Source organism: Onychomys torridus, chromosome 1 (assembly GCF_903995425.1).
Source record: "Onychomys torridus chromosome 1, mOncTor1.1, whole genome shotgun sequence".
NCBI lineage: Eukaryota > Metazoa > Chordata > Mammalia > Rodentia > Cricetidae > Onychomys > Onychomys torridus.
Genome location: NC_050443.1, coordinates 58,385,123 through 58,411,645, shown reverse-complemented (window position 1 = coordinate 58,411,645; position 26,523 = coordinate 58,385,123). Strand labels below are relative to the sequence as shown.

General features: G+C 42.4%; 1 protein-coding gene across 5 annotated transcripts in view; it reads left to right on the top strand.

Moving 5' to 3' along the window:
• The window catches only part of Ntrk3 (neurotrophic receptor tyrosine kinase 3), a 354,645-nt gene that overhangs the window by 241,127 nt on the left and 86,995 nt on the right, over positions 1-26,523 (top strand). Inside the window, exons 13-14 of one of the 5 annotated variants that reach the window (XM_036185382.1) lie at positions 13,661-13,795; positions 15,318-17,375. The exons of the other annotated variants lie outside the window; for them this stretch is intronic. Coding sequence (XP_036041275.1) covers positions 13,661-13,795; positions 15,318-15,436 — 254 coding nt within the window. The 3' untranslated portion in view covers positions 15,437-17,375. Of the gene's footprint in view, positions 1-13,660; positions 13,796-15,317; positions 17,376-26,523 lie in introns of those variants that run through there. 5 annotated transcript variants of the gene reach the window in all.

Here is a 26,523-nt window from a genome sequence, read left to right as displayed (position 1 = left end):
GCTTGTCCGTTCTGGTACAGCCACCTTTAAAACCAAGTGTCAGCAGCTAGCGCCCACAGGTCCAATAGTGCCTGCTGCCTGTGTTCATGTAGCTCTCGAGCTCAGCTAAGAAGGGTATTTACATTTTTAAATGGTTGGACAGATTCAAAAGAAGAATCATCTTTTTTAACATGTGAAAATTACATGAAATTCAAATTTCAGTGTCCATAAATAAAGTCAGCTGGAACACAGCCACCCTCATTCACTCCCCATTGCCTGAAGATGCTTTCGCACTGCCATGGCAGAGATGAGCAGTTGTAATGGAGACCGTATGGCTCACAAAAGCCTAAGATATTTATGATCTGGTTGCTTGCCCCTTCTCTAAGCAGCCCAGCTCAGCCTAGCCCCTGCTAGTCTTCTTTCCTTTTCCCTTTTCATTCAGTCCATGCTCTCAAGTCACACTCTCTTTTCCATCATCCAGGACTCATCCATTGCCCAGCTTCTTGACCGTCTCCATTGTCTACTCCAAGTTCATCAGCTTGGTGGTCTCTGTCCCATAGCATTCCCCTGAAGGAGGCTGCTTCGTTACTGCACTTAGCTCCCAGGAATGCTCCACCACTCATCCTGAGCTATATTTAGAACACAAGGCCTTTCCTGCTGTCTTCTGGCTATTTCCACCTCCACTGTAGTGCCCTGTGGATGGAGGTGCACAGTGTGTGAGGGTAGTCTGGTGAATTTGCCTACGTGGGATCTTCTTGGGTATGGTGTGAGAATTTCCACGACTTTCATCCTCACAAACGAATACAACATTGTTTGTTTTTTAAAAGCAGGTAACATATTTCACCATCTGGAAATTATTTTTATAACATGCAGCAGACAGGCCATTGCCATCAGCTGAAGATGCATTATTTCATCCAAATCTTCCATGTTCATGCCTGTATCTATTGACCTATCATGTATCTGTACACAGTGGTCCTGATCTCACCTACTGAGTCACTTCCTATTTCTCACACACTCCTCTTCAGTGTTACAGGAAAATTATATACCTTTCTTTCCTGGGAATGCAATCCCTCTTTTGGTTTTCTAGAAATGCCATAACAAAGCACCACGTTTTAGAGCAGAAGTAATTTAATATCTCATAGTTTCGGGGAGGAGAAATCCAGTGTGTTAGCAGAGCCATGTTCCCATTAAAGGTTGGAGGACCAGATCCATTCCAGCTCTCTCCCAGTTTGTGATGCTTCACCAGCAGTCTTGGGCATCTCTCAACTTGCAATTGTCTTACTTAGATCTCTGTCTTCATGCTTATATAGTCTTTTGCTTATGTCTGTGCCTCCCTGTGTCTGTCTGTCTGTCTGTCTGTCTCTCTCTTTCTGTGTGTGTGTGTGTGTATGCATGTCCAAGTCTCCCCTGACTTAACGTTTTTACAAGGAAACAGTCAATTCCATACTAATTACTTCACCATGTTTCAAAACAAGGTAGCATTCTGAGGCCCTGGGGTCATTGCAATTGTACCAGTAACCACCCTCTACTTCCTATACTTTCCCATGCTATACCCCTACCTTGCTTTGGAATTGTATCACCATACCTTCCTGTATTTCTCACCTAATCTTCCTCCCACTTGTGATCATAGGATTGTTCTTTTCTCTTATTAAATTCCCTTAACTGTGGGTGGGTAGCTCTCTGGATGCCACTTATATATTTCTACTATCACAATTATTTGTCATTGAGCCCGAGTGAGCTATGAGATTCTCATTTTTTTTTCTTTTTATTTCCCTTGGCTTCTTGAAGGGTTGCTACTCAGTTGTTTGCAAATGTTCCTCCAGGAAGCTTACAAAGGTGCTGCACTCACACTCCTGGCACTAGATTTTAAGGTTCTTTAGCTAACAAGTTTTTCTTCCTTGTTTTATTATTCTATCACCCTTTCCCCCAACTACATGCTTATGGGCATAGGAGGCCTCCAGTGTGTGTCAGTTATGTGGAGGTTTGAAGTACAGTGAAAGCAAGGCTTTGAGTGCCTGGGTAGGTATCTGTTTCAAGTTCTGTAGCTACCACAAAGTGCCGAGGCTTTGTGACCCTCACAGCATGGGTCATATAGGCCCTCTGCAAACAGATAGACATATTGAAGCTACCATTTATTATTATTTTTATTTTGTGGTGCTGAGGATAAAACCCAGGACCTTGTACATGCTGGGAAAGTGACCCCCCACTTACCTGCAATCCTAGCCCTAGTATTCCAAGTTTAAACTGGGTCTTTGGAGAGACAGTAACAATTGTACCTCCAAGATGGGTATTGTTTCTGTCTGTGTATGTCCTCATTGGTTTTTAAAATAAAGGTCAAGAGAAAGACTTCTTATAGATGTTGTTCCTGACATGTATTTGGTAGATCTCCCTCTTCTTCCCCTTCTTAGTCATTTTCATTAATCTCATTGTTATCTCTAATCAAGGGACTCTGGAGCCAGTAAAACAATGTATAGGTTTATGCTATTTAATTTTTAGGGCTATCAATTTAGAATGTGCCAACAATGTGATTCTATTATTCCAGGCCCTGTTCTAAGATAATCTGCTTAAAATTGATACCAGCTAGGATTTGGACTTTATTGATTACATTTTCTGCTGGACTCTGGCCTTGGCCTCTTACTGATCATATCCTGCACAATATGGCCATGACTAAAGAAAAGCCAGGCCTTCTGGGGTCCCAGATGGGACTTGAGGATTTTGATTCTAGGGTCACACAACCAAGTTGGGAAAAGGAAGTGCTGATAGGAAGGAACATTTTTTACATACCTCACAGAGTTATTTTGAGGCTAACATAGTAATCATTTATATTCCCTAAAATTGTTTTCAAATGTCAAGATAGTAAAGTAGGATTAGAGAATAATATGATATATTGTTACATAGATTCACAAAGAGACAGAAATCAAATCACATGGTTCTACAAAACAAGTCTATTTTTTAAAAATATGGCTTATCTTATAGGAAATAGAAAGGTTTAATATTTCTTCTGCATGCTATGCAGAGTGTTTAAGAGCAGAGGAGCTGAGCTGAGAAAGGCTGGCCTCAAATCCTGGTTCTGCTTTTATTAAAGGGAGCCTTGGCATTAATTATTGAGCCCTTCCAACTTTAGTTTTCCCATCTACAAACTGGGTGCCATAACCATTCTCATATCATGGGGTTGCTAGAGAAAGTATATGAGACATTCTATGGATGACATTTAACTCATTGCCTGGGCAGGTGTCAGTGACTATAGATGTTGATTATAGAGTTTTATTCATTTGAAAAGCTGATTGAGAATTGAGAAGGAAACATATGAAAAATTTTACTATAGTGTATGTGTTCAAAATGGTTTCAGTCAATAGAGCAAATAAAATAGACACTCACAAGTCACTGTCAGGTGATCTAAAGAAAATGATCCTAGATGATTTAAAGTTTTAACAGGAATTATTATAAGAAAAAAAGCTTGAAAATAAGTGGCATTCCATGGGAGTGAGGACAGAAGCTACAACATGCAAGGAGTGGCCAGTTTAAAGTTTAACTGGAGCAGAGGGTGTGAATGGGGGGAAGAGAGGATAATGCTGGGATGGTTGCTGAAAATAGGGTATGGTAAGGCTGAGGTGGCAGCCCGTTTTTATGTGTATGGGGTGATACAGGGGCACTTTCTCACAGATAGCTCCTGAAGAAGGCAGTGGATTGTTGAATGTGTTGTCCCCCTGATACAATTAGATAATCATATGAGATGAATTGATATAATGCATGGAATCTGGGAAGCATGTTAAGAAGCCCCTTAATAGTGACTTTAAAGTAGGAGTAGGTGGTGAGAAAGCATGAGAGGACACTTGGTGAAATGTGCCATGTTTCAGCTGTTGACCTTGGTGCTTTTATTTATTTATTTATTTATTTATTTATTTATTTATTTATTTATTATAAGAGCGTCTGTGACATAGATAACAATATCCTTGTGTAACAGAAGGGAAATTAAGGCTCAGAGAAGTTAAATAATTTACTCAGGGCTTTGAGGTCACATACAATTGGTAAGCGGTAGAGAACAGGATTTGAAAGCCAGATCAGTCTGTCTCCAGATCTTTGTGTTCTTTTCCAAAGTGGGGATTGAAATGTATACATGAAATATTACAAGATAAACATATGAAACCCAACAGTTTACTAAATACAGGAGATAAGGAAGACATTGACAAGAAAGGAGGATGGCTCCAAGTGTTTGTGTCTGGATCATTGTAAGGGTGGTGGTGATTTTAAATACTGGGCTCTTCAGACATGGAGATTGATGTTGATTGGGTGGAGCTTGCGAGTCTGCATTTTCCGAAATCTCCTAGTGCTGCTGCTATAGATGCTGCTGCCTCCGGTGGGATTATTGGGGATTTCACAACAAAACTTTGAGTATCCAAGGATCAGAGGATCCTTGAGAAGCCACCTCAGAGAATGGATGAAGTAGAAAAGCCAGTGGGAAGAAGGACAGAAAATGACCAGAGTCTTGCATCATTAGATATTGGGGAGTTAGGAAGCCACACTGTGCAACAGGATCAAGTTGAAGAGGAATGGAGAAATCTAGTCATGGAGTCAACATTGGTAATCTTCAAAGTTTGTGTGTGTGTGTGTGTGTGTGTGTGTGTGTGTGTGTGTGTGTGTGTGTGGTCTTTTCTATGAACAACTAGAATTTGCATTATGGAAGGGAACATGTGAATATTCATTAATAGTTGATACTACTAGGGTTGGAACTAAATCATGAGAAATCTTGAAACTTACATGAGCTAAGGAAGTAGGATGGCACAGAATGGAATAGTGATGTGTAGGACATTGCTTTATTACTTATTAGGTTAGAAACTTGTTGCATGGACTTGTCAAAAGGTAGAGGTGACCATATATAGATTTCTGTGAAAAAAAAATGAAAATAGAATAGGAATGACTTAAACTGCTGGGCATACAGATAATTATAGACTAAGAGATGGGGTCTAGGGAATGTGTTAAGATGTCCCCAAACAGTGACCCTAAAGTAGGAGTGGGTAGTGAGAAAGCATAAGCATGGTGGAATGTGCCATGTTTGAGCTGTTGGCCTGAGTGCTTTTTTAATGGGAAAGGAGATTGGATGGAAAGTATCTAAGAAAACAGTTAATTTTGTTACCAAGAAATGCATTTTTTCCTTGAATGCAGAAAGAAAGCAAAATGGGGCCTTTGATCCAGTACAAGTTCATGCTTCGTGTACCTCCTCTGTACCAAATACATAGCAGTAACAGAAAACAGGAGACATGGCTGGCCAGCAAAACAATTAAATAACCTTATGACCAGGAATGGTGTCAAAATAAAAGATGATGAGCAGAGGTCCATTTGTTCTCATGATGTGATCAAAGTCTAGAAGCAAACGTAATGGCAAATGTGTATTTATCTCTGGAGGGATCTTCATAAATGTACATGCTTCAGATTGCCCAGAGACCAGAAGCCCCTTCTCCAAGCCACACACTGGAGACATAGACTACTACATGAAAAAAATAGCACCCCCCAAATAGAATAATGTTCTCCTCTCTGGAAGCACAGCTAACAGGAATTTCTGGGCCTTAGAGAGTAAAGGGAGGAGGGATAACAATCCTTTTAGATAAGGCACTCTTGTTGAAGGCTGTTATGCTGCAATTGCCTGAGTATTATCCTGTGGGGCTCCTAGCTAATATGAGATTTTGATCAAAAGCTCCAGAAGGCTACCTGGAAGGATCATCAGCAACAAATTAGAAAAAATTAGGAGAGCAGCAAGGGCAAAAATGTTGATAAAAATTGGAAAAATTTCCCCATTCTCAAGGAAAACTATAATATAAAATTATGAAATATATAGAATATACAATGATAAGGATGGCCATTGACTTGACTTTCATTCAAAAATAATCTATAAATCTTAGCTAATACAGTATGACAAGAAAAAAAAAAGACTTGAAATGAGAGAATTGACAGTCTTCATTGTGAATGGTGTATGTTCAGTCTATACAGAATATCAAAGGGTATTTGTAAATGAACTGTTATTAAGGTGTTCTGTGAAACTGATAAAACATAATAGATAAATGAAAATAAATACATTTCTATCCATACACGTCTGTAACGCTAGCACCAAGGAGAGTGAAAGCAAAGGACTACAAGCCAGTCTGTGTTTCATACTGAATTCCAAGTCATCCTGAGCTACATAATAGGACTCTATCTAAAAATCAAAACAATGGCCTATGACATAACACAGCAGGTTACTGGGTTGTTGGCAAACTTGGTGACCTGAATTCAGTCCCAGGAACCCATATGGTAGAAGGAGAGAATTTACTTCCAAAGATTACCTCTGACTTTCACATAAATACCATGGCACATGCCTTGCCCCCAACAAAACAAACCAGCAAATGTTTTAACAACAATAACAAAAGTATATTACCTAAACACAATCATAAAATGTAACTTACAACAAATAACATCTGGCAAAAATGAAATAAAATAAAACATATACATTAAAAAGTATAAAAACATAGCAAGAGATATGCCAACTTCCATATTTTTTATGGGATAAATATAATGCAGTAATGAGTATAAAATGAATATATGGGGCATTCTGAAAATATAGGCATGTACATATAATATGTATGTAGGCTGTACATTTCATTTTCCGGCATTACAATAAAATGAAACAACAATAATAGAATAAAATTAATTAATGAAAGCTACATATGGCAACATAAGAAAGTGTCCTATTTTGCTGAACATAGTGATACACATTTGTAAGCCCAGAACTTGAGAAGTTAATGCAAGAGGATCAGGAATTCAAGGTCACCATTAGCTACATAGCTACAGTAACTAGGTAGTTGAATACATAACAGACAAGATTGGGGATCTGAATTTTTGTGTATGTCATTGTAAATTAGTGTACAAAGAGAAATTATTCAATAAAATAAAGTAACTTATATCAGCCATAAAATAACTAATACCACGAGTGAAGTTTCAAACAAAGGTTTGTTTTTGTTTGTTTTCACCAAGCTTCTTACTTTAAAGTAGTTTTCCATAGTCAAAAAAGTTTCAATAGTTGATGAATTCCCTTTTGTTCCGCCTTAGCCATTTAGCCTCTCCCATTGAAATGATCCTCTGTTATCAGAAGACATTTGTGATCCCTAAGAAAACAGTGGTGGTACAGTTCCATTAAGTAAAGGCAATGCTCTTCTGATTTCCTGATCCCCTCCCCCAGTGTCTTTTCTCTGACCCATGCTGCACTTAGTGATCAGGTCTTTCTGGCCTCGTTGGTCAGGTTTTATGTAGACTATCTATCACTTTGGTCTTATCAATTGGAGTGTTGGCTTTGAGGGAGTAATATTGTAGAGAGACAGTATTACTCCTTGACATCATGTCAGGATATACACTTACAACATGGGGATGTTAACCCTGATCACATGGCTAGGATGTTTGCCAAGTTTTTCACTGCAAAATAGCACATTTCCCCCTTTTCCTCAAACTTTAGATAATCACCAAGAACAGCAGGTTCCATGTCCTTGAATGAAAACCCCCCACATAAAGTATGGAACCTTTTGTATGGAATATAGCCATTTAATAAGAGAATATGATTTGATTTTGAGAAAGGAAATAGCCCTTGAAATAGATTACAAATAACATGAAATGAAAAATTAATACATTTGAGCACATAATTAATTTTTGTAGCCTAGTCTTGTCTCAAATTTGTTGCAATTCTTCTGCCCCAGACACTAGAGTGCTGGTATTACAAGCATGTACCAATATACCCAACATATGACTTCATTAATTTATATCCTTAAAACCTTTGACCTTTATATAAAGTTAAAAGACAAACAGTAGACTAAGAGAATACACTCCAGTGTGTGCAGCCAAGAGGGAATTTGCATACAGAATAAATAAAATTTCCTACAAATAAGAAAAGTGTAACACTCATGTGTCTACCTCAGAAATTCATGTTGAAATTACAAGATAATATATACCACTTATCAGTTTGGAAGGACAACTGTCCAATAATATCAGGTATAGAATTACAGGATAAACTGTTCACCCATTTAGTAATTACAGGAATGTGAGTTTTATGAACTTTGGGGAAATATTCAACAATAGAATAGAGCTAAGTATTTATATACTCCAAAGGAACATCCTCAAAAGATGTGTTTCTCAAATGTTCCTGTGCACAGGGATCACATGAAGAGCTTGTTAAAATGCAGATGTTGATTCAGTGATCTGGAAATACCTTTCTTTCCACCAAATGCCCAGCTGTTGCTAAAGCTGCTGGCTCACATGTTGCATTTGAGAAATGAGGCTCTAGGGCAGAGATAGTAAACTCTGCCAGTCTCACCCCTGCTAACTTTTGTAAATGAAGTTTCTTTGAGGGGGTGCTTCCTGTTTCCTGTTTATCTGTAGCAGCTTCTAGGCAACACTGGCAAAGTTAAGTAGATGCAAAATAACTATACAGTATTCATAGCCTAAGATAGCTTTTATTTGGTCCTTTACAGGAGAATTGCTAACTTTCATTCCAGAATGTTGCTCTCACATGTGTATAGACTTTTGTCATAACAATTTTATTGTGACTTTTTTGAATAATAAAAAAATAAAAAACAACTAACAGTTGATAGAATTAGAAAGTAATTTGTAACTGTAACACAATGAATGACATCAATGAAACATCAATAAATGGAGGACTGAGGATATAGCTCAGTGGGAGAATACCTGCCTACCATACAACAAGTCCTTGGTTCCATTTCTGGCATCATAGGAAAAATAAAAATGGCAGTAAAAACAAATAACTAAATAAAGTTAATAGATGAAAACTACTGCGTCAATACCAGAAAGCATCCTATCTTGCTGGGTTTGGTGGCACAAGCCTGTAAGCCAGTATTTGAGGGGATGAAGAAGGATCAGGACTGCAGGTTGTTACTTTTGTGTTGCAGAGGAAGAATACTCAACAGAAAGCAGTGGAAGGGAGAAAAGAATCTACTTAGGCTTACAGTTCCAGAGGGCTAGAGTCCATCAATATGGCAAAGTCATGGAAACAGTTAGAGAAAGCATAGCTGCCTGATCATATGATCATACTTCTGTCCACACACAGGAAGGAGTGAATGAGAGAGTAGGGGGGGGAGGGAGGCTATACAGTAAAAGCCCACTCTCAGTGATATACTTCCTCCAGCAAGACTCCACTTCCTAAAGGTTCCTTAACCTTCCCGAAGAGTGCCACTAACTGGGGACAAAATATTCAAATACAGGAGTCTGTGGGGGCGTTTCTCATCCAAACTACTACATTCTTCAGTTATATACTAGCAAGTTTGAGGCTGGCTTGACTACATGAGAACAAAATCAGTCAAATTTTAAAGCAATACCATAATCTGGCTGTAGGTGGTACATAGGTAGGAGTTTCTGTACCAGTTATCTACTTCAGAGTAGTGGTTAGCTCTGGTGTGGAGAAACAGGGTGTTAGATGTACACAGGTGAGTTCCTGGTCATGATTATAATAGACTATCTTCAAAAGATCTGAAAAGAAGATACCAAAGGATTAAAAATTGTTGATGCTTGGCACTGGGTATGGAGTTTTGATATTCTCTACACTTTACTTTTATTTTAAACATTTGAAAAGAATCCAAAGAATCAAAAAAAAAAAAAAAAAAAAAACGGGAAAAATTGTACTTAAAAGATATTTTGAAGTGAGGGAAAGAAATGCAGATGGTCTATTAATACCTGGGGTTTTCTTTCCTTTTAATTGATCAAGGAAAAGAGATTATACAGCAACCTCATGTTATCTCCCATATAGCAATTTTTGAGGATAGTAGAGATGTTTTTTGATATTATTCTGTAGAGCATGGAGTTTTTTGGCTCTAAAAAATGACTTCATTCATGTCATGGGGTATAAGGGATTTTACCTTCTGGGGCACTAATAGTTCACTCATGTAAGCCAAGATCAGCCTATTGTTGGGATAGTCTTAGTAATGCCAAGGACACTATTCCTAGCATAGTGTCCTTTTTCCTTTTATGTGAAGCTCTTCCCGTTCTCCCCAGGAATGAGCTGAGAGCTCCAAGATTCTCCCAGCACGTCTGCTTAGATTCCTCATTTCTCATTCCTCAACACAGTTCCCTCCTATGCATACAACTGTGTTCCTGAGCAGTGTCTTATCTTTGAGATGATAGGCTTGATCTTCTGCTATAGAAAGACTTTCTTTGTAATTTTCAGTCATGACTAGAGAAAGGATTAGTTTTGTTTGATAGGGATACTTCTTGAGTGCTGAATGCCATTCCCTCCATGGTATTCTTTAATGTATAAGGCGTGGCTTAATGACTGCTAAGTATCAGACTCAGGTGGGAAGACTGTTCATAAGTGAAAGTATGGAGGAGCCCACAGAGTGGCGGGACATGGTGAACTGGGAACCACACAGCTACTGTTTGCCTCGGGTGATTATTACTGTGTAGAAATATTGGTTCAGCTTTGCCAGAACCCTTAGGTTTTTAAGACAAGCTACAAATAAGGGTAGTTTAAGTATAAAGTCTAAATTTGAACTGCTGGAAAGTCAAACTTTGAAAATTTTTTGTGAGTTCACTTGTTTGGGATGGGAGTAGGAGAGGAGGGAGAAATTGAGAGGAAGAGGGGGGAGTATGAACGGGAGCGAGGGCACAAGGCAGTTCTAGGGCCATTTGTAGTCCATGGGCTAGGCTTGCTAGCTAGAATTACAGAGGGGAGATGAGTTTTAAGCAATCTAGTCTGCAGCAAGCAAGACTAAGATTTGAGACTTGACAACTTGAGTCAACACTTCTGGACTTGGATTGAATTTGGTTACGGGAAAAGAAAGATCTCAGATACCAAAGAGCAAGCGGAGCAACCGCTCCAGCGACGCAAAGGTCCAGCACGATACAGTCATAACCCATAGTCCCCAAGGATGTTGTAGTGATCCTCTCCTCATGCGTTTGGAGGAGACAGCACCTAGGCAAAAAATAAAGCAAAGAGACATTTACATAGGATGGAACTTTCTTCAAACTTGTGAATTTTCTGTTCACATGGTGGCTAGGCCAGAACACCGAACAGATCTCCCTCAGCACTATGCTTGGCTTTCCCACTCTTGCTGCAAATAAGACTGTCCTGAAAATTGCTCCTCTAGCCGGACTCCTTACTGCCTCCTCCTCATAGGCTAGTTTTTATCTTTCCTTGCCTGAACTTCAGGAAATAATATCAAGTGTGGTTAATGCCAAGATGGAGTTTAGGATTCCTTACTGGAAGGCCCTAATCCAAGCAACATGTTCCTGACAGAGTGATGGGGATGCAGGGAAAAGCTAGTCTGGGTTGTGTTGCATGACAGAAGTGGCATGGCATGGGACTATGTGGCTCTCTATAGAAGGAGTTTGTGAGGAAAGAAACCAGTCCTCTGTTCAGGGATTGCTAGAAGGGACAAGCTCCTCTCACTGGAGAATATCCTGGCTTGCCTTCTCTCTAACACCTATCCTTAAGAATGGTTTTTCATCAAGGGGTCTTATTCCCAAGTAGGTCATTTCAAGTATTTTTGAATTAGAAAAATCTGGGTTCAAATTCAAATTGCTACAAAATAACGTTAGAAATTTTTAAAAATATGATTGACTTAATGCTAAACAATTTTTAGGATGTTGGAGGGTAATCAATTAACTGTGCACCATGACTGACATAATGATGAACCTTTGGACTCCACGGCGATCAGTGGTATGTCTGCTGATACTTTGCTACAGGCTTTCTTTATCCTAGACCCCTGGAATTATGGTTCAATAACATTTTAGTCCTCCTCACTACTATAGAAAGGAGGGGAGACTGCCACAGGAACGATGCTCTGGCTGGGGTAGGGTAGGCCTCCTTCCAGAATTGCCTTGGCTTCTGTGTCCCTTTTAATAATAAGCTACCCAGGACCTGAACACTAGAACACTATGTATTTCAGTTTGCTCTTGTGATATAGCAACTCCAAGGTGACAAATACATTTGAAGAGAGAGGATAGGAAAATTATCCTAAAGTAAGAACTTTATGAGTAGGCTAGGTAACAAAGGGGAACAGAAAGGAGAGGCCCCTGAACTTCCCACATTAGAAGAAGGAAGTGTAGGTAGGAGACACAGGAAGATGCTTGCCACTACAGATGCTAGAGAGCGGATGGCTGCTAGTCAGTCTGCAGGGTTCAAACCTCAGCCAGGAAGGGATGCTTGGGATTCATACCAATGTTGGGAAACAGAGAGGTTTGAGGTTCTGGGCTTCATTTTGCATTTTTCATAGCCAGGGGAGCTAGCCTTTCCTTGATGCTGAGGATACAGAAGACTTGGCCATGCAGATGTAGTCTGTTCTTGGTTCATTTGGATGTAGGCTCCAAAACCCCTCACTCAGTCCTTTGGGTGCTTCACATCCCCTTCCTCCTCTCCGCATCCCTTACAACTCCCTTTCCTTTGCTGGAGCTATCCTAGAATTTCTGGCTGGCTTCTCAGACTTTGACAATCCCTGATGTCCAGGCTCTGTTCTGAATTACAGAGGGTCCACAAGTTCCTTCATGCTAAATGACTCTGGGGAGAGCCACTGACAGAAGTTTTTGTTGGGTGTGTGGGCAAGGCCTTCTTAGGGAGTGTGTTTGCCTATTTCTAGCCCTCTTTCTGCCCATCTAGCCTTCTCCTTACATCTCCTGTGGTCCAGGACCTTGCCCTCCTCTGAGCATATGTCTTCTCTTCATTTTCTGTGGTTGTTATGAGGAGTATGGTGGTGGTGGGCTCTGTGTGTGTGTGTGTGTGTGTGTGTGTGTGTGTGTGTGTGTGTGTGTGCTGGAGTTTGGAGTGGTGCCTCTCATGCTATCAAGCTTCAGCTTTTAGAATCTTGGAAAGGCTCCACCCAGGACAGAGTTCCAGAAAAAACAAACTTCAAATCCTGGCTCATATGAGAAAATGTTCATGTTTTCAGAGGCAGCTTTAGGGTCCTTGGCAGGGACTGAGGCAGTTTTGGCCCTGGTCGGAAAAGGACCTGACATGGAGCCTTCCTTAGCCCATAGATGTTGCATAGTCTCTAGAGAAGAGCTAGTTCTCTCTCTCTCTCTCTCTCTCTCTCTCTCTCTCTCTCTCTCTCAGGAGCTGCAATGATATTACCTTCATGAGGCCTGTAGCCTTAGAGTCTCCACAGAAACTGTAACTTTGTTGTTCCAAAGGTTTTTACCCTGACAATGACTAGAGAAAGTGGAAGGAGCCATCCCTCTGTCTCATCTCCACCCCCATCACATCACTTCCCTCTTGGACATTTCTTCTGTGGGATACAAAGCCAGAAAGGGCATCTTGGGTCCAGTAGAATCATCTCCCAAGTCATAAAACTCCTCCTCTCCAACTCAGAAATGGCACCCAGGATATTTACAATGGGAATATTTGGAGGGTGTTAGACCTAATCAAGGGAATGACTAACGGGAAAGCAGGTTAGGAAAATGACGGGACAGAATTCATGGTGATGGCAAATCTCTCTTCCCTGACTCTAACTTGATGAATTTGATAATGCCACTGTGTGATACACAGGAAAATGATTAGATTTTATACATAAAAATGAATCAGGCAAAGCAGTGTGGATACAGGCGCTGGGAGCACTTGATTTCTGTTTCTGGCATTGTGCATTTAAGACGACTTCCCCAAGTTTTTGCACTTGGGGTTTAATGCTGACCATTAATCCCCCATGTCTGCCTCTTCTGCCAGGGGTCTTTTCAAACATAGACAATCATGGGATATTAAACTTGAAGGACAATAGAGATCATCTAGTCCCATCAACTCACTATATATATGAGGAACCTGAGGTCCAGAGTGGGGATGTGTCTTACCCAAGGTCACATGGTGAGTTGCTTCCTTTGACATGTTTGTATGAAGACCCCTCCCCTGCCAGTTTTGATTCTCAAGACCCAAAGACCTATAAACCCCCATGCATCTCAGAAGAGTAGAGTATAGCTAGGTGTCCAGGTTGGGATTAGTACTCAAGTCCCTTGAGTGAGAAAAATCTCTTCCTTCAGAGGAGGTTACTTCTTTAGGCTAAGGTAAGGGATGTAGGAAAGCCAGAAAGGGACCATGACCTAGGAAGAAACAGTGGTATCATAAATCTCCTCACAACACTACTTACACTTGTCCTACCCTGTCACATGTGAGATCCCCTGCTTGCGGTTCAGCACAGAACAACCATCACAGCCCATGGAAAACCAACATTCCTCTTAACATTATATCATGAACGAGGAAGAGACCCTCTATTTTTATAAACTGATTTCACTCCCTGCAGACAGAGGTAACAAAACAGCCAAAATGACTCATCATACCATGTCCTATGCAGGGAGACTGGGGCAAGTCTCAATACAGTTGAACTCTGTTTTAGCCTCTCACCAACATGTATGCCCAATGCTCAGGAGCCATGTGCCCTCTCCATTTCTGTATATGGTTTTCATAGAAAGATGGGGTTTCTCTGTTCACCATCCCCTCCCCCCCACATAAATAGGCATTTTTACAATCTGGGATTGATTGAGCAACCCTTTTCTGGAGTTTGATTAGGAATACTCAAGTCTTTGAACATCCCATTCTGTCCCTGGATATACGGCCAGAAAGGAACCCAGCTGTCATATAAGCTTCCTCTTCTTGAGGTAGCTTATGACCTTGTGGCCAACTGTGTTACATACTCCTTCATAATGTCTCCAGTCCCTATAAAAGGTGTAATTGTGGGAACGTTGAGTTCTCAGCTCTCATTTTATAAGCCTTTCACAGGCCTGGCAATATAAGGTGAGAAGTCAACAAGAAGAGTGTAGGCTTGGGAGTATAATGTTCCCTACCTCCTTGTATAGTTGAGAGTGGTAAGAAATGTATTTCTTAGAGTCCCCTAAGGATGTTGAGGTCTGGTAAAGCACAGCCTTCTTCCCCACCTCCTCTGGGAATAGTAGTATGCACACACACCCCTTTTCCTGCCTCCCCAGTAGCTCATTGTCAGGGTTTCTTCCTCCCAGAAACAAGGTTATAGACCAAGACTCCCTTAGATGAGTCTGTTCTATCTCTTCCATGGCAGTCCTAAGCCAAACTCCCAAAGGAATGTCAATGCTCACTCCCCTCTCTTGGTTCAGTCAAGTCCCCAGCAAAATGGAGTGTTTCTAGTTTCTCTGAGCACGCTTGTTTTAAGTTACCCCAATCCCTGTCCTTCCCTTCTGCTGGCGATTCATTTTGGCTGTTCCCAGTGTATATCTGTAGTGATAGCTCTAGAGTTTCCCTTCCAAGTCCCCTCTCTGTTTTCCCCTCTTAGTTTTGATCTTCTTTGGGGGTTTTGGTTTTTACTTTATTTTGCTTTTTTCTGTTTTTCTGTTTTTTTTTTCTTTTTGTTTTTTTATAGGTTTCAGAGAAATTATGTTGAATCCAATAAGCCTTTCCGGACATTCCAAGCCTCTTAACCATGGCATCTATGTTGAGGATGTCAATGTTTATTTCAGCAAAGGACGTCATGGCTTTTAAAAAACTTCTTTTAAACCTCCTTGTTCTGATGTCACCTTGGTAGGATGGGCCCTCTGAGAGGTTGGAAGCTCTAGGCATTGTTCTTTTTGGATCCAGGGATGCTAAGTAGAAACTGCATGAGCCACCAGTGCTCCAGTACCCTTTACCACCGAGATGGGTGTGCATCCCGTGGACCACTGGCAGGTTGCCCCCCCCCCTCCAGTCATCACTGTGTTCCTTTTTCTCCGAGCCTCCGAGGCAGCTCCTGCCAACATCTTTAGAGCCAATAAAGAGAATACAAACCCACGCACCAGGAGCTACCTTTTAAACACGCTAGCCATTCTCTTGACCCAACCATCACAAGAAAGCCTGATGAAGTCCAGCCGCATTCCAGTCTCATTTTCCGACTTGGAAGCGTGGGGTCTCCATGCTGGCCTCTCAGTGATCTCGTCGCCCTGCGCAACCTCCAGCGGGGAGGAGTCACAGAGGACTCTTAAGCAGAGGTGGAGACGGCGCGGTAAGAGGAAGGGGATCCAGGCCCAACCAAGTATTGGCTACAGATTAGGTCTCGGAGGGAAGAATGGAAGACAGTCATTTTGTTGGTTTATTTTTATTTTTGTGTGTATGTGTGTATGTGTAGAAAAAAATCATACTTTTTTTTTTTTTTTTTTTTTGTGGACACACTTGGCCCCTCCTTCTTCTTCTCTCTGGAATGGCTCACACTGAGTGCAATGTTAGAAAGTTCTTGGGGAAGAGTTTATGCTGGCTCTACCTGGGTCCCTAGAGCTGCAGTTCGGACAAGCATTGGCTACAGGAGGTCTTGCCTGTGAATTGGCCATCCTACTAGGACCACAAGGGACCAAGGGAATCAGGGACCAAGACCCTTCCTCCTAGCTCATGATCTCGGGATTGGCTCTATCCCCTACTTCCACTTATTCTTGACTCTGAGAACTTTTGGAACCCAGTGGAATCATCATGCCAAGGTCAAGATGAACTGAAGGGGAAGAGAAGTAAAACCTGGCCTCCTCCAGCCCCTGTCGTGGCACCGACGGGCTGTCATCCAGGTCTCTGGATGTGTGTGTTCACTGTGCTTGCTCTCACTCCTGTCTTACTCTGGAGCCATCCTCTCCCAAAGAGGGGCAGTTCCCCCATTTTCAGCTTGACCCTCTGGGGAGAGGGAAGGGGTTGGTAGTCCTTTACATAATAGGAAAGAAAAGTTTGCAGAGCTTGAAAGCTTTGCCAGGTTGGCTGAAGTATTGGCTGAGTGAATTTTGGCTTGGCCAAGTTCTCCCAGTTCCATGGGTGTCCCTGTTAAGGGAAAGAATATGGAGTACCCCAAGTTCAGTTCTTGAGACAACATGGTATTTAGTAAAACCCAGTATGTTCTCATGTAGTGTTGCACAGCAGTTGGAAGACACAGAGCATATGTTTTGGAAAATTTATCAAATTTACCTGAGTGCTAAAGATCTTACTTAAGGGTTATATTCCCTAGGGCCTGTGGGTGATGGTTCATCATGTCAGGTTCTCAGACGGATGCTATAGATACCTCTGTGGGGTATATAAGCACAAAGCTTTCCAAGTTCTTTCCTAGGACCTGGAGTGGCCTCCACAGTGTCACTTTAGGTTCAGGGTTTCTCAAGGGCCCCCAGATCTGTAGCTGTCCCTCCCAGCACTGCTTACCCCCTCCCCATGGCTCTCTGTCAAACACTTCCCCATCACACTCAGATGATCCCTTGGGTTCAGGTCACCTCCTGAGTGTGGCTTTAAGGAGTAAGTTTGAGGATGATGTTTTTAATTGTTGTAAATCATGACCTCATTTCCTGCCTCCCAGGCTCCATCCATCTTTTAGTCTGCCATCTCTTCACTTTGTGCTATGACAATGGGGCGTTGTATTTCCACAGAGACTTATAGGAGTGTTCAGTGTATAGTTTCTTAATAAACACTTTATTTTCTAATGAAATGACTGCATCAGACCTCTTATTTGGAAGTTTTATGAAGAATATTAAAGATGTAGCAATCCCAGGTCCCCACAATTTATTTTCCACTTTGATGTTATGTTTCTATGGACGTTTCCAGCACAGTTCTGCTAGCCAGAGGGGTTTTGCAATATGTCCCATTGGTTGGGTTCATGGAGAATCCTCCAGGTGTCTCAGAGTCCTATGATAAAATGGCTTCTTCATCTTATTGGGTACTCAGAGAGGGTCAGTGGTCCAACATGGATCACACAGCAAGATAGGTAGAAGCAAGATTCAAACTCGATTCCTGCAGTCACCACTGCGGGGGAGTTTTCTGCTGTGTGAGAAACTAAGACTTGTAGAGGTATTTTCTCCTGAGCTGATGTGCAAAGGGATCTGGGAGTGGGGGTGGGGAGCCTTTCTCTTGGATGTGAAAGCATGTCTGCGGGGTTCTCCCCAAGACAGAGTACTTTTCTATCTTGTCTGTGAACTTACTTAGAAAAAGATTCATCTCTGGGATTATAGGACAGTCTCTTACCACTGAGAGACACTTGACATACGCATATATACAGACACACACACACACACACACACACACACACACACACACACATATATATATATATATATATATATATCACATGAACAACAAAACTCACCTTGGTTCAGCTGTCTTGGCAGGCCTCACATGGGCTTCCAGAGGGTGGAGAAAAAACAGCCCCTGGATCCTCCTGAAAGTCAAAAGCTGAAGTGAACTGGCATTTCTCTCTGACCAAGCTTGGATCCTGGTCCCCACCCAGTACAAAGGCCAAAATGTCTTCTTTCCTTTATATTCACTTCCTTTTAGAAGGAAAGCAAGCAATATGTAAGAGAAACAAAAAACAAGGGCTGGAGAAAGGATACTAGGTGGATGTGGACCCTTCTCTGGGCCTCATTGGGGCTTGCTGGAGCTCCATTACATAGGAAGCAAAAGAGAAACAAGCCAAGGTAGGTGGGATATGTGACAGTGTTAAGATGAGATTGGTACCTTTCTGTATGACCTCCCTCACTTTATCCCCTGCACATGTCTGCTTGAATCCTTCCTGCCCTCAATGCAAGTCTGTGTCCGTAAGAGTAGCCTGCTATGTGACAGAGGTTACACTAACTCCTCACTTTTGTGTATTCTCAGTGGTTCCAGGATTTCAGGGTTGGGGCAGAGATATCTGATACTTGGGACTGTCCTTGGGACCAAGGAAAAGTATGTGAATTCAAGGAAGAACTTTGGTTTTTCATGCAAGACATTTAAGCTCTGTGTTATCTCATGCACAGAGCCTGCCAATGCACAGCATAGATAGTGGGAGGGGACAGGGTTTGGTTAGCATTAGCTAGGTGGAATGAGAGACCTTCTTACATATCAGGAGACAAGAGGAAATGATAGTGCTATGGGTTTGTTCAGTGGCTCAGGGGCAAGAAAATAAGGGAGTCTTTGTGTGGTAGCTTCTATTGTGCCTATGAAGTGTGGGTAAGGTTCTGTACCATGAGTGAGAAGATCCAGTAAGAGTTGAGATGATATACAATAGTATTGGCAGAGACTATGGTGAATGTGAATGTCAGGGAAGTGCAGGAAGGTGGCTGGGCAGAGGAAGTGCCTGTCTGGGTTTGGAAAAGGATGTCTTGTCCCAAGGCCTGTTACTTCCTTGGTTTCCTGCCAGGTACTAAAATGCCATGAAATTCTCCCCATTAAGCCTTGGAGTCAGGCAGAGTTGGCACAGGGTACGCCCACAGCAGAGCTCAGTTGAGAAAGGCTGCCATATTGGGGTGCTTAGGAGTGTCACCATCCAGACCTGCAGTTTCCCAACCTTCTGGGTTCAGAGTTCACTGGCAGATGTTCATAGAGGCTTTCTTGGCCTTAAGCATGTGGTATGGTCCTGTGATATTTTGCGGTAGAGCTCCATGCCTGGATAACCCATGAGCCCAGTATGCTTGTCAGGTATTTTCTGGTACTTTTTTTTTTTAAATTCTGGAGGGATATTTGAGAGGTGACAGTTGTGTGTATTGGAGACTGTGGACCTCAACTATATTCTGAGTGAGAAGGTTATAGTTACTGGATCCATCTGAGTGGAACAGTCTATAGGGTTGTTTATCATTAGGTTGTGTGGTCACATCATGGAAACAAGGGCTAAATGCCCCAAATCAGGCTCACTATGAAGCATTCACAATCATCACTTTGTCTATCATAGCAAGCACCTACTCAACTAGAACTTTCTATCCACAAGAAACTGAGGCTCAGAAAAATTCCATAACCACTCGGGGTTTCCATAGCTTGTGACCTGTGACACCATAGGGTATGCCTGAGCTCAGAGAACACTTGGTTACTCTTTTGTCCCTTAAAGCAGCCTCTTTTCTGCTCCTGGAGGCTTCCCCATGGTAGCTTCCTACCCTCCACCTCGAGACAAGATCCTTCAGACACTATCCCTAGTTTCATTCTGAAGCTACATTCAGAGATCTCCTGATATGATGAAACTCTGCCATGTGATTCTCATCCAAGCAGAGACCAGATGCTAGGTAGCTTCAGTTTGGAAGCTCCTCTCTTGAATGGGATTTTCTTCCTGCAGTGAGTTCTCCACACCACCATCCTCACCTCCACCTTTACATAGGTGTGGCAGCAGCAGCAGAATACTAGGCTGTGACACCTCCTCTAATTCTAATTTGACCCAGTTCCTTCAGACCAAAGATCAAGAGTCTCAGATACAGTCGTAAGGGTAAAGCAGTCAGTGAGGGTTCGATCCCCCGGAGCAAGCGCAGAAGTAGGCAGATCAATGCAGGATGAGTTAAATGTTGCATAGCTTTCCGAACTAAGCCAGTCGTGGATTAGGCAGGGTGGAGCCTTCCTTCTTCAGTGCTTGCTGACTCCTGCCCTGAAGCCAGACTTGCACACAAGGTGTTTAATGTGACCTTGATGCCAAATGTGAAATAAAGGTGGCAGAAAGGAAAAAAAAAAAAATGGGACAGTGAAGAGTAGGCCTAGCTCCCCTGAGGCTTCTCTGGGAGACCAGGGGAAAATTCTTCAGCTTGACAGGAGAGGGAGAGAGGCAGACTAGAAACAGCTGGCCCTTTAATTGCATCTGCAGTGTCCACTGCTCTCCTCTGCCTGCTCTGCCCACCTGCTCCACTCCTGCTCTTTGATGCTGGTTGAAGTGGGGGAAGCTACTTGCAGCCTCAGGTTTCCTTGGAAAGCTCTGGTTCTGCATTTTGCCTCTAGAAATCCTGTGGTTACCACCCCCTCTACTTCCCACTTCCCAAGAGAACCTCAGCCTAGCTCTGACAGCATATTTTCAGAGCTAAATCAGATTCCTCCTTCAACCCTACTTGAACTCACAAGTGACTTGAAGGAGATGCGTTAGCAGTGGGTATGGTTCTGAAATGACATCGGGACTCAGAAGCCTGCTTGGGTAGGATTTGGGTCCTCTTACTTTGTATACAATGAGTGAAACCTCTGCAGAGTGACCTGGCCTCATTTTCTCCTTAGAGGACAATGTGACCAGGAAAAAAAATATTTCTGCATGGGTGTTAGAAGACCTGTGACCTCTCTTTGCCTTGTGATCCTTTTCCATCTGGAGAACGGCTCCCCCTAAACATAAAATAGCTTTGAGTGTGCTTGCCAGAGCTCGGTCTTCCTTGCCGACTCTCTTTTCTTTGTAGGGGGATATGAATTTTTGAACCCTTGCTCAAATTTGCTGCATACTCCAGGCTATAGGAGACAGAGGGTAGGAATAAGGAGGGGCATCTTAGGGTTAAGGCACTGATGGGGATAGGCTTGGCTGCTCTGATAAGTAGAAGTGAGATGTGCAGGGTGAGCTCTGTGGAGCACAGACCCTGCCAGATCATAAAGGATGCTAATGGCACGTGTGTGGAAAGCCTCCTGCTCAGGCCCATGGCAGACTTGGGGCTTTTTGGAGTAAAGGCAAAAGGCAGGATTATGAATTCCTGGAAAGCATCTAGAACTTCAGAAAAAGCCACAACTGACAACTCTGGTGGGACTTCCAGGCCTACATACTAGGAAACACAGGAATTTACTACACATGATCAGAAACACCCCTGGGCTTTGCGTAATCACTCTGTTAACTCATGGCCCTATGCAAACCATAGTCCCTCAAAGGCTTTTCACTGCAAATGGACTAAACTTTGATGAGGTTAAGTGTATGAAGTTGGGTGTGTGGCATAGTCAAAAACAATGGACCCGGGATATTCTGAGATTCCAAACCATGTCAAATGACACATGTGGGTTCAGAGGAGGGGTGGTCAAGATTCCCCACTCAGCCATGGACAGAGTTTGAGGAGCAAGAGATGAGGCTGCCAACAGGTATGCATTCCAGAACTGTGGCCGCCAGGACTGCCTTCAAGTGTGTCATTGCAGCTGAGAACACGCCACCAAGCCAGACTTTGGTAAGTAACACCAGAGAAGGCCTTGGTGGAGACCCACAGGGCCAGTGTGCCTCTACAGCTCTCTTTCCCTTTGTTTCTACCACTTTTATGCTGTTGCCATGGCAGCAAAATGAAGGTTGGTTCTGCCTTTGGGAACTGCATTGGAGCAAGTGGCCTATTTCCCTTAAAGGGACACTTTCTTCCCTCCCTTGATTGCACAGTTCATTCTCCAGTGAGAAGGACAAGGACCTAGGGTGGTAATGGGTAAAGTGACTTCAATGCTGTCAGACATGGCCTGGCAAGCTTCCTTTTACAGACTTCTGAAGAGCCACCAACCTTCTTACTCTGAGCACATGTTATTTTTGCTCTGTTTGTGTTCATGTGATGTGCATGGGTTTATTACTCTGCAAGGCTTGCAATAGCAGCTGATGAAAATTCATGAATCCTGGTCCCCCTCCCAAATGGACTCCTCAGAGAAAGAGAAGGTGGATGGCTGGAGAGAGGGGCCATATGTATCCATATGTATGACTTAGTCTCACACACTCAGGTACTTAACGTGCCCTTGAGCGTGATGATAACAGGGTTGAGCCTCTGCAAGAGGAGGCTTTCGGAGCCTGCAGCATCTCTCTCTCTCACTGGCAGTCTTTCTTGGAGGAGCAGTCTCCAAGATCTGCCCTCCTGCTGCTCAAGGTGTGACCTGAAGCCTATGTCCCATAGGCCAACCAAAGTGTTCCAGGGTCCTTTCCCAAATAATCCTGGGAAGCTGGAAAATCTCATTACACAGGCTGTATGCTAACTGAATTCAGCCCGTGCATTGTGTGCACATCTGTATTGTCACCTTCCCATGTTACAGGGAAGGAGTATATCTACAACAACTCTTGGGAGTGTTCATCTCTGAAAGGTCAGTCTGGCTAAGAAGGGACAGCCAAGACCTGTGACACTTTCTGGACATTCCCACCAGAGGGCCACAGCTTTGCTCAAGTCCTTTACTTGAGAAGAAGCTGATAAAGTTGACCAGGGAGATCTGGAGTCTGGTCTTTCCTAGTCAGTAGGCACCATGGAAACACCATCAAGATAGATCGTATTTTGAAATGTCATGGCTAGGAGATTTTAAATTCTGAATCTGTGTCTAAATGATCCACAAAATGGCTCAATCTTTATGGCAGTTAGTTTGGCATTTCTTGTGACCCTATCAGGCATTTCCTGCTTAACACCCCTGGTGTCAGAGAGCCAGCTTGGTTATGAAGAAGATCAAAATGGCTACCATAATCATTTTATCAGGTCAGCCACTTGACACACTGTTATTCCACACAAATGGGTCAGTTTTCTGGGCAAGGCTTATAGCAATTGCAATATGGATCTCCCTTGACTTGGAATTCCCAACTTGTAGAAAAATCATTTTCTCATTTCATCTGTTAGATAAATGCTTTGAAAATCATGTGACCCCCATCACTGGCTCCAGCAATGCTCACCTTAAGTCTACCAGATACTAAAGATTCATCCGATAACTTTAGAGATTGTTACACAGCTTTTCCGGCTCTTACGGGTTCATGGTGTATGTTAGGATATTAAGGGCTCTGAGAACCCCTGCTAAAAATCAACATTTTTATTCTGCACGTTTTCCAGCACAATTGAACATGGAACATTCTTCACTTAACACCTATTAATCCACACACATACTTTAGGGAACACTGGTTGTTGTGTGGTCACACGTTTTTAAAAGAGAACTAAGCAGGATGCTTCATCTGCGACTCACTGATGTCAAAGGCATCAACGAAGGACCACATCTCACATCTCAACCCAACAGGAGGCTCAGCTCTCCCTGTGGTAAGTCCCTGCACGTAGGAACTTGAGACTTCTGCTCTAATGTGGGCCACTCTCATAGATGTCACCTAGTGGTAGCACACAGAAATGACGACGGGAATCCCAGTCTCAACCATGCCACTAAGCAAGTGACTTGGGGTAAGTAAGTTTGTTTTCCTTGTTCAGTATTTGTCTCAGTAGCTGACCAAAGATTTACTGACACTCATGTAGAATAACCTATTCAACAGGTGCACTGAATGCCATGTTCCACTGAGCCACTACTGACTCCTGGCAGGGGTCATCTTGGGTGCTCTGGTGAACATATTGGGTAGGGATCAGCCTGTTTCTTGGGGTAAAGAAGGAGGCCAGTGTTTGGGTTTTAACAGACCCTTCCTGTCACCTTTGGACAGGGCCAAGAGGGACTTCTCAGTAAGATTTTCCAACTTTGATTTCAAGAAGGCAGCGCTGCCTAACAAATAGTCTGAAATGTCAAAGAATAAATGTTAAAGCTTGAGAGGTCATTCTCCAGGGAGTTGCCTGGGCTGGTGAGGGAGGGAAGGGAGGAGGGAGAGAAGGATGCAGCAGATTCACATAAAGATTCCAACTTGGTTTTGTGATATTTAAGAGAAAAGAAAACTGAATTATTTATAACATGGAAGATGGAAACAGGCTATAGAGGAATGACTGGGCTGAGGGTGGGAACTCACATGCCAGTATTTGCCTGGTGAAGCTTCTCTTGTCCTTGACATCCTATTGGCCGTCTTTTGAGCTGCCTATTGGAATTATTATTACTCTGCAGAACACCCACATCATCTAATATAGAGGTTGGAGGAGGCAGTTTCTGGAAGCAAGTATTACAAAAAGCATGAATGTCTTTCCCTCCAAGAGTTGAAACATATGGTTGGGAAACCCCTTCCCTTCTCTCAGCTTCTAGTCTGTGCTTCTCAAGGCAGGGATTCAGAAGATCCCGGCTCCAATGTGAATGGGAACCATCTTGATCTTGGCCTGGGTACCAGCTGTCAGTGTAGATCAAGGAAGATGAATTTCACCTTTAAATTGTTTCATCTGAAAGATGATAGAGACAGTTATCCCATGCTCCATCTGGGAATGTCAAGGATACCATGTGTTCAAAATATCTTTGTACATTGGGGCAGGGACAGGAGCATAGATTAACCTCTTTATTGTGTGAGGTGAAAATGATGTAAATTTTTTTAAAGGAGAAATCAAAGGTGATAAAAAGGTTGCTTGCAAAATTGGAGGGGATGGGGTCTCTTGTTTGTTTTAGTTAGTGATGCAAAAAATGTATAATGTGATTATTATACCTTGATTCTATAACATGGGTAATTTAATCCATTGAAGAGTTCAGTTAAGGAAAAAAGGCAAGCTTCAGGAGCCCACTCTTCACTTCACACCAGTGTGTCCTCTGTCATGCTCCTCATAACCCTTTTTGTGTGACCTTGACATTCAGAGACAGAAGCAGAACCCAACTGTGGACACTTTGGGGTTGCTGAAGTGGAGCTACTCCAAGTGCAAATCAGATCATGAGTGGACCTCTACATAAACAATACTGTGTTTAGGAGGCTTGGTTTTTTTTCCCCTAGGCTTGTTTTTATCCACCTTGGTGAACCTTGAGAACATTTTTCAGTTAAAATGTCACAATGGCACTTCTGTTAGAAGCTCTGAAATGCACTCATTTTTATATTCAGTAACTTACTGTGGTCTCCAGAAAGGTCTTCCAAATAATTTTCCTCTGCTCTGTACTTTCTGTGACATAGAAGTTTAACCCAGCATCCATTGACATAGTGCCTTTTATACTCTTAAAAATTATTGAAGTCCAAATATAACTTTTGTTTATATGTGATGAATCCACTTTTATTCCCTGTATCTGAAATTAGAACTGGGGAAAATGTGCATAGCCAAGAATGTACACAAAGTTCTCAGAATGAGGATATCACCACCAGAAGTGTGGGAATGTACAAGAAGGATTTCACGTATTACTAAGAAAACTGAGAAATTCTGTCAGCTTGTAAAATCCCATTGGTAAGAGCAGGGACAACGAAGAGATGGAGCTGAGAGAGAGAAGCCATTGTGTATTGTAGTTTTCATTACAAACCATGTTTGGATTTGTCTAAGGAACATGAACATCAGCAGTGTGCTAGCCAGCCCCTGTACAAGTCATTTTAAGTTTAAAGATGCTAACATCTCCCTGATTTTCTAACCTGGGTAGATTCAGTGGAGAGGTTGGACTATAACACAGGTTAACTTTGTATAGCACCCAACACACCTCCCTGAAGATACCTGTCTCATCGTAGTTTGTAGTGGGTGACAGTGCCCATACCTCTTGTGATATGTCATGTATATTCTGGAGGTGAGAACTACTTTGAGATGTTGGTGATGAAGTCTTTGTTGCTAATATTTCACAGCCTCATTAGAGGAATAGAGTCTCTAAGAATGACTTTGGGGGCTCAGTGGTACCTGGCATGTGCAAGGTACTGGCTTCTGTCCCTAAGAACAGAGTTTAAAAAACAATATTTTGGGGATCCCAAGATACTAGTTCACTAATTCATCCTTTAACCATTTAGGGGCATCTTCTCTAAGCTGTACACTCTGTTACTAAGTTAAGGAGTTTGCAGTCTACTGCAGTGATTTTCAGATGAAAATTTTGAGATGAAAATTTTGTCTCCCGGGGAAACGTGTGCGGAGACATTCTTGGTTGTTATAACTAAGGATGGGTGGTATGCTCCACCATCCACTGCACAAAGAACCAGCCAACCCAAAGCATTAACAGTGCCAAGATTGAGAAGCTTTAGTTCCATAAGAATGTAGGCCAGTGTTCATTAGTCTTGAGCAAGGGAGACTTCTGTAGTCCTTGGGACCCTGTTTAGCTGCCAGAGTCCAAGAGCCGTAGGAAGTGACCACCTGGAGCCTGTAATCTGCACCTTTAAT